This window comes from Nicotiana attenuata, chromosome 3 (genome assembly GCF_001879085.1).
Source record: "Nicotiana attenuata strain UT chromosome 3, NIATTr2, whole genome shotgun sequence".
NCBI lineage: Eukaryota > Viridiplantae > Streptophyta > Magnoliopsida > Solanales > Solanaceae > Nicotiana > Nicotiana attenuata.
The window spans coordinates 11,913,793-11,925,714 of NC_031991.1; the positions used below are offsets into that span (position 1 = coordinate 11,913,793).

The 11,922-nt window shown below is 39.2% G+C and overlaps 1 protein-coding gene across 1 annotated transcript; it reads right to left on the reverse strand.

Moving 5' to 3' along the window:
• Positions 5,855–8,691, reverse strand: LOC109223320 (peroxidase 12-like). Its single transcript, XM_019387581.1, has 3 exons — positions 8,389–8,691; positions 7,907–8,101; positions 5,855–6,630 (listed from the first exon to the last, which is right to left on the reverse strand). Exons 1-3 carry the CDS (start codon positions 8,617–8,619, stop codon positions 6,007–6,009), a joined length of 1,050 nt encoding a protein of 349 aa, XP_019243126.1. The 5' UTR covers positions 8,620–8,691; the 3' UTR covers positions 5,855–6,006.

Sequence of the window (11,922 nt, forward strand, 5' to 3'; positions counted from 1 at the left end):
ACCATGATGATACGGCGTCGACAATATCCTTTTTCTTTGGTGATTCTCGACGAACTTCGTTACTTTGCTGCCGATAAACTGCTTTCCATTGTCGCATAGTATCTCGGCAGGTATCCTGAATCGGCATATGATGTGATCCCAGATGAAGTCTATAACTTCTTTTTCTCTGACTTTCTCGAATGCCTGTGCTTCAACCCACTTAGAGAAGTAGTTAGTCATAAACAAAATGAATTTAGCTTTACCTGGGCCGATGGTAGAGGACTGACGATGTCCATCCCCCATTTCATGAATGGCTACAGGGATAGGACCGAATGAAGTTGCTCTCCAGGTTGGTGGATCATCGTCGCATGTCTTTGGCACTTGTCGCATTTTCGAACGAATTCCTTAGTGTCCTTTAACATATCAATCCAATAGTATCCCGCTCTAATGACTTTGTGAACCAGTGATTCGGCGCCGGAATGGTTTTGGCAAGTACCTTTGTGAATTTCTCGTAGAACATAATCTGTGTCTCCCGGACCTAAACATACTGCCAACGGTCCATCGAACATCCTTCTGTATAATGTTCCATCTTCGTCCAATGTGAATCGTGCATCCTTTGTTCGAAGAGTCCTTGATTCCTTAGGATCCGATGGAAGCTTCCCCCTTTTTAGATACTCGTTATATTTAATTCTCCAATCCCAAGTTAGGCTTGTGGAGTTTATCTTGGCATGGCCCTCTTCGATCACTGACCTTGAAAGTTGCACGACAGTCCCCGAGCTCAGTTCAATATCTTCGATCGACGACCCTAAATTTGCGAGGGCATCAGCCTCACCATTTTTTTCCCGAGGTATGTGCTGTAGCGTCCATTCTTTAAATCGATGTAAAGACACTTGTAACTTGTCTAAGTACCTCTACATCCGATCTTCCCGAACCTCAAAAGTTCTGTTGACCTGATTTACCACAAGTTGGGAGTCACACTTGGCCTCGATGACCTCTGCTCCCAAGCTCTTAGCTAGCTCAAGACCTGCAATCATGGCCTCATACTCGGCCTCATTGTTAGTCAATTTTGAAGTTTTGATAGACTGCCTAATTGTATTGCCTGTGGGTGGCTTCAAAACGATGTCTATCCCGGACCCCTTCACATTTGAAGCACTATCTGTGAAAAGGGTCCACACCCCCGAGGATGTACCCGATTTTAGCAATAATTCCTTTTCGACCTCGAGTACGAGGGCTGGTGTGAAGTCAGCCACGAAGTCTGCTAAGATTTTAGACTTGATGGTCGTTCGAGGTTGATACTCGATATCGTACCCACTGATATTGATGGCCCATTTGACCAGTCAGCCCGAGAGTTCGGGCTTGTGCAGAATGTTGCGAATGGGGTAGGTGGTTACAACACAGATATGATGATATTGAAAATAAGGTTTTAATTTCCTAGAGGCACTTATTAGGGCAAGCGCTAATTTTTCTAAGTTTGGGTACGGGTTTCGGCCTCACCTAAAGTTCGGCTAACATAGTAAACAGGAATTGTGTACCTTGCACTTCTCGAACTAAGACACCACTTACTGCGACCTCCTAGACTACCAAATATAAGTAGATTTTCTCGTCCCCTTTCGTAGTATGAAGCAATCTGGGCTCGAAAGATACCGCTTTAATTCTTCCAATGCCTGTTGGAATTCCGGGGTCCAAGTGAAATTGCTCTTCTTTTGAGAAGTGAGAAGAACCTGTGACTTTGATCCGAAGACCTCGAGATGAACCAGCCTAAAGCGGCTATCCACCCTGTTAATCTTTGTACGGCCTTAACGCTGTCCACGACTGTGATGTCTTCGATTGCCTTGATTTTATCGGGGTTGATCTCGATTCCCCGATTTGACACCATCAAGCTGAGGAACTTGCCTGAACCGACCCCGAATGCACGTTTCTCGGGGTTGAGCTTAATGTTGTATTTTTTTAATATGTTGAAGGTTTCCTGCAAATGTGTCAAATGGTCCTCTGCGCGCAGGGAGTTTACTAGCATGTCATCAATATAAACCTCCATCGATTTACCTATTTTTTCTTCGAACATTCGGTTTACTAGGCGTTGATAAGTGGCACCAGCATTTTTTAGCCCAAACGGCATTACATTATGACAATAAGCACCGTACTTAGTGATAAATGAAGTCTTCTCTTGATCCTCCGGGTTCATTTGTATTTGGTTATACCCGGAGTAGGCATCGAGAAAGCTTAGGGTCTCGTGGCCCGCCGTGGCATCGATCATGCGATCGATATTTAGCAAAGGAAAAGAATCTTTAGGGCATGTTTTGTTTAAGTCTTTATAGTCTACGCACATTCTGAGTTTATTCCCTTTTTTAGGGACTACGACTACGTTTCTATCCATTCGAGATATTTTACTTCCTGAATAGACCCTATTTTGAGAAATTTGGTTACCCCATCCTTGATGAATGCATGCTTAACCTCGGACTGTGGCCTTCTCTTTTGCTTTACCGCTCTGAACTTTGGGTCCAAGTTCAGTCGATGAGTGCTAGTCTCCGGTGGGATTCCTGTCATGCCAAGGTGGGACCAAGAAAAACAATCCATATTTTTAATAAGGAATTTAATGAGTTCTTCCCTGAGCTCGGGAGTTAACCCTGTGCCCAAGTATACCTTTTGATCAGGCAGGTGCTCAATTAGTATGACTTGTTCCAGCTCTTCTACCGCTGACTTCGTTGTATCGGAATCATCAGGGATTACGAAGGTTCAAGGTATCATATAATCATCATCCTCGATGGTTTCCTGCTGTTTTGATCTGGTCAAGGCCGGTGACTATGGTTGCTATTTGACTTCCTACTTTCCCTTCGATCCCGGTCCCTTTGTTGATGTTAGAGTCGATACTGGTATCACCTCATCAATTGCAAACATCTCTTTGGCTATTGGTTGTTCATCGTACACCATTATGATTCCTTCCGGTGTTGGGAGTTTCAAGACTTGATGAAGCATTGAAGGTACCACCCTCATATTATGGATCCAAGGTCTCCCGAGCAGCGCGTTGTATCTCATATCACCTTCGATTACATGAAACTTTGTTTCCTGGATAGTTCCGGCCACGTTTACCGGCAACATGATTTCCCCTTTGGTGGTTTCACTTGCCATGTTGAAACCGTTGAGCTCTTGAGCTGCAGGTACGATTTGATCCTGAAGGTCGAGCTGCTCTACGCCCCTCGATCGAATAATGTTTGCCGAGCTACCTAGATCAACGAACACACGTTTAACTTGAATTTTATTCATAAGGATAGATATTACCAGTGCGTCATTGTGAGGCTCTTCGATTCCTTCTGCATCCTCATCGTTGTAAGATAAGGTATCTTCTAGTAAGTAATCCCGAGTACGTTTCTCCCTTGTGATTGTTACTTTGGTGCGTTTGAATATCGGTCCTTGAGGAACATCGACCCCACCAACGCTCATATGAATCATATGATGCGGTTCTTCCTGTTAGTTTTTCCTGTTTGCGTCCCTGTTTTTGAAGTGATTTTTAGCTCGGTCACTCAAGAACTCTCGAAGGTGACCCTCGTTGAATAAACGAGCTACCTCCTCATTTAAATATCTGTAGTCTTCGGTTCTATGACCATGGGTTCTATGGTACTTCCACATTTGATTTGGGTTCCTTTGAGCTGGATCAGTCTGTAGGGGTCTGGGCCACCTAGTATCCTTGATTCGTCCAATGGCTGACACAATACCTGAAGCATCGACGCTGAAGTTGTATTTCGATAATCGTGGTGCTTCTTTAGGCTCGACATGTTTATTGAAGCCACTCTTACTCATGACCCCTCAGGAATTTTGACCTCGATCATTCCCTCGATCATTTCGAATGGAATTACATCCTGGTCCGTTGTTTCTACAATCTATACTATATGGTTGGTACCGATCTCTGTCCGATTGGGGCTCTCTGTCGATGTCTCTTTGAATCCTGCCTTCGGATCTATTCGGGTAAATGGAACCGGACAGGGCCCCCAACTGATCATCCTCGACTCTGATCTTTGACTGGTATCGATTATGCATAGCAGCCCAGGTCACCGCTAGATATTCAATCAAATTCTACTTTAATTGACGTGATGCTACCGAACTTCGCTCGTTCAAACCCTGAATAAAGGTCTGGACATCCCAATCATCGGTAATCGGGGGTAGGTCCATGAGTTTCATCTGAAATCGAGATACGAATTCCCTTAGCATTTCATTGTCCTTTTGTCTCACTTTGAAGAGGTCCGACTTCTCGGTCGTGACCTTTATTGCTCCGGCGTGTGCCTTTACGAACGAATCGGCGAGCATGGCGAAAGAATCGATGGAATTGGGCGGCAAATTGTGGTACCATATCATTGCCCCCTTTGATAAAGTTTCTCCAAATTTTTTCAACAGAAGATTAAATCTGATCATCTTTTAAGTCATTTCCGTTTATTCCGCGTGTGTACGAAGTGATGTGTTCATTAGGATCGGTGGTCCCCTTGTACTTGGGGATTCCGGCATACGGAACTTCTTAGGAATGGGCTTCGGAGCCGCACTTTGAGGAAAAGGCTTCTGCACGAACTTCTTCGAATCCAAACCCTTTAGGATCGAGGGTGCCATCGGTATTTGGTCAACTCATGAGCTGTACGTTTCTACCTTCTTTTTCATTAGCCTCAATTTTCTTTTCACCTGATTCTATCCGTTTAGTGAGCTCCTCAAGCATCTTCATGATGGCGGGGTCAGTTCCCGATCCATTATCATTCAATTTCTCATGTACAGGTTCGATCCTATGAACAACTTCCTGTGATGTATCGAGTTTGATTCTTCTTGGAGCCCAATTCTGGAGTTGTGCTATCGCAACCTGCTGAGTTTGTAACATTTCAAATATCATTCGAAGGCTAATCCGACCTTTTTCACCGCTCTATGCATTCTGATTGGCTGCCTGGGCGTCTCCGGACGATATTTTCAGTGTCGGCGCCTAAATTTCCATGAATCGCAACACGAGAATTGACATCGATTGGATTTACAGCATGTGGTCCATCGGGATTGATTGGAGGTACTCCGTTCCTCGGGGCGACTACGTGCTCGTTCTCTCCATGAAGACCAAGGCCGGTGTCTGTGTAAGTGGGAATTGCTTGAGAGTTTGACATGTTGATTCCTGAAATCAAAGACACTTACGAGAACAAGTGTAAAACCAGTGTGTGTTATGAGGAATAATACTAGGCAATCACTATTATCCTTAGCCCCACGGTGGGCGCCAAGATGTTTACCCTAAAAACTGGATAACAATTAAAACTATAATGTGGTTTTAAGGATACATGATTTCACATAATACCAATTGATTAATTTAAAGATAAGTGATGAAAATTGACAAGAATGTAAAACAAACCAATGCTTGGAAAATACCCTAGAGCCGATGAACCCTCGAGCTTAGTAAAGTAAGAACAGTTAAAGAATAACACGTTGATAAACCAGAGAAAGAGAGAAAATTATATTGCCTTGATCTGTGTGAATGTAAAAAGTGATTAGGGCCCTCTTTATATAGCAGTGGAGTCCTAGTTATGGTACAATCCTAATTACGGAAGTAAATCCCATGATTGGCCTAAACAATCGCCCTTGATTTGATTTGTTCTATGATTTCCGTCGTGATCTCTGACTGGTCATGGATATTGTGCCTTTTCGTTATTGCGCTTCGCTCGAAGTCGATCATATTAGGTCTCGATTGCTGATGGTCTCGATCTCGACGGGCACTTCAATTCTCGAACTTGATACCTTGTCTTCGTGCTCTGGCCTGATCCATTACGGGATTGACCCTCAATGTTATTCCCCGGTGTCGATTTAATGGCAAAATCGGGCAAGCCTGATTTTAACCGTATACATACATAATTAAGATGCAAACATTTTGAAAAGAAAAAATAAGGAAATCCAAAACACATATTCTTACATTACATTAACATACAAAAGGTTATTGTTATGCTAGCTAAGACACTCATTATTACAAAAAAAGCATTAAAAAGCTTTTGTCCCCGAGATGAAAACAAAGGATTATTAAACTTAAAACAAAGCAGAGAAAGTTTCTTCCACGCCTTCAACAACGGTAGCAATATCAACCTTCTTATCCTTGTTCCTCCTATCACACCTAGTCCTGATTTCACCATTTCCACCGGTCACCACGTTCAATTGTCCCATCTTGATCATACCAATCACAAACTTGTCAAAAAACAACGACTGGTTCTTAGCAAAGCTCTCGACAATTCCCCTAGTCCTTCTATCAGTGAACAAATCTTGATCAGAAGTGAAAAGCCCTTGCCTATTCATGAGATCAACGTAGTACTTGTTGTCAAATAAATTAGGGGTTCGGATATCCATGTCGACTGTGTTGTTGGAGTTCGCGGTTGGACAACTGGTTTTAAGGTTGTTAGCGAATGTTTTGTCCATGGTTGGGTCTTGGTTAGGGAAGAGACGGTCGGTGAAGGAAGTGCAGTGGCTGATTCCGATGGTGTGGGCACCGGACAAAGCGACGGCGTCGGTGGCGTCTAAGCCCTTGGTTGCAAGCCGACTGAGGACGACTGTGGTGTTGGCAAATGGCGCAACAAGGTTGTCTAAGGTTGCTTGTTCTGTTGCAAAGTTGATTCCGTCCTTTCTTCCTAAGGGTACATTGTAGTTGGGTCCACCAGTCTGAAATGACCATAAGCTCATAAGTATATTAAATAATTCTAACTTATGATAATATAAGTCACAATTTTTACTAAGCGAGCTTTAGATGTAAATTCCTAAATTTGTTTTGAAAAATTTGATTTGGGTGAAGTTTGGTTTGAAAATGAAAATGTGCTTGGACATCAGTTTTCAAAATATATTGCGCTTTCTTCTTTTTTGAGAAAATATAAAACATGACTTATACCCACAAGTTCTAAAAATTATCACAAATACCCAGCAGTACCTTTGTCAATAACATTCATTATATTATAGCAAACCATAGTTCTGAACATAAATAAATTTGGTACAAAATTATCATTTTTATAATGAACTACATAATACACTATGAGATAATCGAGAAGACGAAGCAACATTGTTACAAAATAATAAATGGTGGACTCCTTTGTAATGTACAAAAGTTTGGGGTAATTTTTAAAAAATATAACAGTAATATTTTGGATCAAAATATGCTCTTGAGCTGGTTTTGGGATTAGGTTTTGGATTTTGGGAATTTGCCAAAATATGGGTAAATTTATGAGCAAATATGTATTTGCCAAACAAAAAAAAAACTCAAATAAATTTTCGCAAAATCTATGGCCAAACGATCCTAAGATATTTGTTGTACTCCCTCCGTTTCCAAATGATTGTCCTAGTTTGACTACACAAACTTTAATAAACAAGAGAAGACTTTTAGAATATGTGTTCCTAAACTTTTGAAATTTGTACTCTTAAACCTGTCATAATATTTGTCTTGCTATAAATGCTCCCTATTAAAGAAATATTGAAAAGTGTCAATCTTTTTTAAATAACTAATAAGGGAATATTACTAATATTTTTGAAACAGAGGAGTAATAAAAATTCAAATCTAGAAACTTGTTAAAATTAAAAAAAAAAAAAATGGGATACGAAAGAAACGACTTTGACAAGTTTAAATTTGAAGACCTCACAGCGAAGCGGGGGGAGGGGGGGGGGGCGGAGAGTTCTTTGAAATTAAAGATATAAACCAACTACTCATTCATAACGCCTTCACAATCTTTAAAAAATTTATCTGACATTTTCTCACCTTTATCCTGTCCCAATTTCGCGGCGCGGGAGGTGGGGGTGGGGGGCAAAAACCAATTTCTGTAAATGAACTTCATATCTTATGTATGATATTTCAAAACATATAGTTTTGGTATGAAAATGAAATGTATCTGCATAGTAAACTAACACGATCTAAACCAAGACAACAAGGACTAAATGGGAGTTTTGGTCTTACCAAGACAACGGAATCCCTAGCAGCAATGGCTGTAATGTCAGAGCAAGACACAACTTGCCCACATGCATCGTGAACCCTTTTCCTAAGATCATCAATGATCTTGAATGACTTCTTTCTTAGTGTCAAATTAGGAATTGCAGTCTGCTCACTTGGCCCTCCTGCTGATCCATCTAGCAACACTGAACTATCACATCCCTGCATTACATATCCATCAAAAACTAAATAATGACACATTTTTATATCTCAAAAACTCTTTAACTTTACTCTTAATAACGTCATTTTGTTGTTGTAGAAATAGTACGACATATTTAACAACATAAGTTCAGAGTATTTTAGTATGTGTCCGAAAAATCTTCATTCCTTCTTTTTCTTAAGCTCCACTACCAATCAACTACAACCATATAATATGAATTAGAAGATGTATTTTTTATTTTATTTACTGCAATAATAAGTATGTAAATTTAAGGAATGAAATTAGTTACCTGAACAAAGCAATCATGGAAATGAAGGCGAAGTAAACCGGCAGCTTGGCCAACATCATCCTTGATCTGTTTTTCAAGCCTCTTCCTAATAATGGATTCAAGCTGAGGGCAACTAGTTTCATAAAATCTCCATGAAAGACCTTTAACTGGAGCAGGTATCTGAGCTTTTGCTACAAACAAGGAAGAAGAAACAAGAACAAGAAGTAGAAAACTTGAAGTAGTTGACACCATAGCGCGCTGCTGTCTCTTTCTATATTGGTTAGCTAAATTGATACAAAAACAGCAGGACCAAGGGTCAAATTTATAGCCATATAAAGTTATCCACTTGGATATATTTTTGACTTTAAGGGGCATCTCGGAAATTACTATTGTACGAAAGAGCCGCGTGGCCGTCACACTGCTCTGGACCTTTTAGTTTGAATATATTTTAAGTAATTTATATTGCATAGAAATAATGATTCCAAGACAGACACATATGACATATCTCTGTTCTTTAGAGTACTATATTTGCAAATTTCGTGCAGAGTGTAATTATATTTTCTATTATTAGTTATATTCAATAGAAAAATAGAATATGTTAGCCGCCAATAAAGAACGCCAACTTTATTTGGAGAGAAGGGAGGGTACTATTCATTGTATCCTTATATATATTCGCAAAACTTTATCTCTATCGTCTAGGGATTAATAATGTTTCTTCACCCTAAACCAAAAATTTTGACTCGAGTATAGGCAGGGGCGGATCCCCGCTCGGTTGATAAAATTATTATATATTTATGTTAAAAAAATTTAAACTAGATTAAATAAATGATTCTGCCACCCCCATTCGCAAATTAGACGAAGGTGCCATGACTGGTAGACCTTTTTGAGAGCTTTTTTCGTGTGTAAAATTCAAGTTCGAATTTATCTTAAATTTTGTCTGACTTTCCTTTTTTGTTGTGCTTTTTATTTATTTTGTCCCAGTCATTTTTCTTTTTGGCTACCTCCCAATTTCCTATTTGTCGTTTATTATTTTTATATTTTTCCTCTATTCTATTACTTTATTTGTGATAGTTAGCAAGAACACTAAAAAAAGCCTCCAAAATTTAAAAATTTCATAATATAAGCATTTCTCTTAATCTCAAATCTTTTAGTTTTCTTTTCTCAAAATCAAAAAACTTGGGTCTTGATATTTAAATAGAGATCAAAATATAATTTCTTTTTTTATTATAACATAAAAATTTGTGTTATTCTATGATTGTTAAATACAATTTAAATCTCTTTAGTATTAAATTATGATGAATATTTCGCAAGCATTAGATTTATGATTTTAAGTTTTGAGATCTTGTAGTTTATCTAATTCTACATTTACCTATGGGATATAATTTATCTATTGAAAATGTTTTTGTTTTTATTTTTCTTATTCTGAATGGTGGAGTTCCCTTACTAAAGATTTTATTTTTCTCGTGTAAATTTATTTTTAGCATACAAAAAGATGTAGTTCCCTAGTGGAAATAGTGATTTTACTTGCATTATTAATAATAGAAGTGTGATTCCTTCTTTAAAATGCTAATTATATTTGCTTCTTAGTGTCTGAGATGTAATTTTCATATGACAATAATAACATATATACCCAATGAAATTCCATAAGTAGGGTCTGAAAAATTAATGTAATTTATATATTTGCAAATAAAGTGCTAATTAAATGCCCAAATAAACTAATAAAAAATGAACCGGACAGACGTTCCGAACAAACTATATATTAGTAGATATTATAATGTGTACATTAAAAAAAAATTTAGGCACACGCTACCTTTAAATCCTAAATTCGCCTGCCTCTGTATAGGTGTGTGTCTCTGTTATGTCGAGGAAGAGGCAAATCCGAAAATAAAGAAGATAAAGAACACCAAATTTTAACGTGGAAAACCCTTCAAATCGAAGGTAAAAACCACGGGATCACAAAGATACAAAAAGCTCCACTATAACAATAAGAGGGTTACAAAAGTTCTCCAAATTGGCTACACAACAAGGGCCAAACACGGAGCAACAATAGCAACAAGAGCAACAACTAATCAATTGAAGAAAGAGTATAATCCACAAAATGAAGCTGCTGTTCGAGGCTCAAAATCAGATGCTACGAGCCTTCAAATCCGATCTCCACCATTCAAATCCGAGACCATGATGTTATGAACACTCAGTAAAAATTTCAGCCCGATCCAACGGTTAACGAATCGGAAAACGTAATTTGAAGTTGGCTGGTCGGAATAAAAATCTGCAGCAAAATAAATACGTTTTCCTCTCTTCTCTCTTGATGAAAGCTCTCTCAAAACCCACTCTTATGTGCTTAAGTCTTTCAAAGACTTGTATCAATGAGCATAGAATAATTCTCCAAGGTTGTCCTATTTATAGATCATGAGTGGTGCTTTCTCTTAAAGACAAAACCCACTCAAAATAGGAATAAACCGAATCCAATTCCAAATAGGATTGGAAACCAAAAGAGAATAGGATTAGGCCATTGGGCCTTTGGCTGGACAACATGGGCATGTGCCCAACAAACTCCCCCTCCAGCCAAGGGGCCAAATGTGTCTTCAAGTAGAGGAACTATTGACAGGCTTCATGCCTGCCAATTTTCTACAAAATTCATGTTTATCTGCAACCACCGCCTTTGTCAGCATATCCGAAGGATTTTCATCAGTGTGTATCTTCTCAACCTCAAATAATTTCTCTTCCACGGCCATTCTTATCCAATGATACTTTCTATTTATATGTTTGGTCTTGGAATGAAAAGTGGAGTGCTTGGTGAGACAGATAGCACTCCGATTATCACAAAATAAGATGTAACGTGGTTGCTCAAAGCCAAGATCATTAATAAACTCCTTCATCCATAATAGTTCTTTGGAACCTTCTGTGACAGCAATATATTCGGCTTCTGTGGTGGATAGAGCTATGCACTTCTGTAGTCTAGATTGCCAAGAAACAGCTCCCCCTGCAAAAGTGATCAAATAACCAGAAGTGGATCTTAATATCCATTTTACTGCATCCCAATGTTCTTTTCCACGATTGGAAATGAATCTGCTAACAGTGCCAACGGCATGTGCAATATCTGTTGTAGTGCAAACCATAGCATACATCGAGCTACCAACGGCAGAAGAGTAAGGAATACGAGACATCTCCTTTTTCTCTCAATCGGTGGATGGACTCTGACTAATACTCAATTTGAAGTGTTTAGCAAGAGGAGTACTAACCACTTTTGCATCTGTCATATTGAACCTCTTGAGTACCTTCTCAATGTATTGCTTTTGGGAAAGAAATAACTCATTTCTATCTCTGTGTCGGTGGATTTGAATGCCCAAGATTTTCTTTGCTGGCCCCAAGTCCTTCATCGCAAACGATTTGCTCAACTGCTTCTTAAGGACTGCAATTCTGGATTTATTCTTTCCAACAATAAGCATATCATCCACATAAAGCAATAAAATAATAAAATCATCATCGGAGAACTTCTGGAAGAATACACGGTGGTCTGAAGAAGTTTTCTTGTACCCTTGTTCTTCAATGACA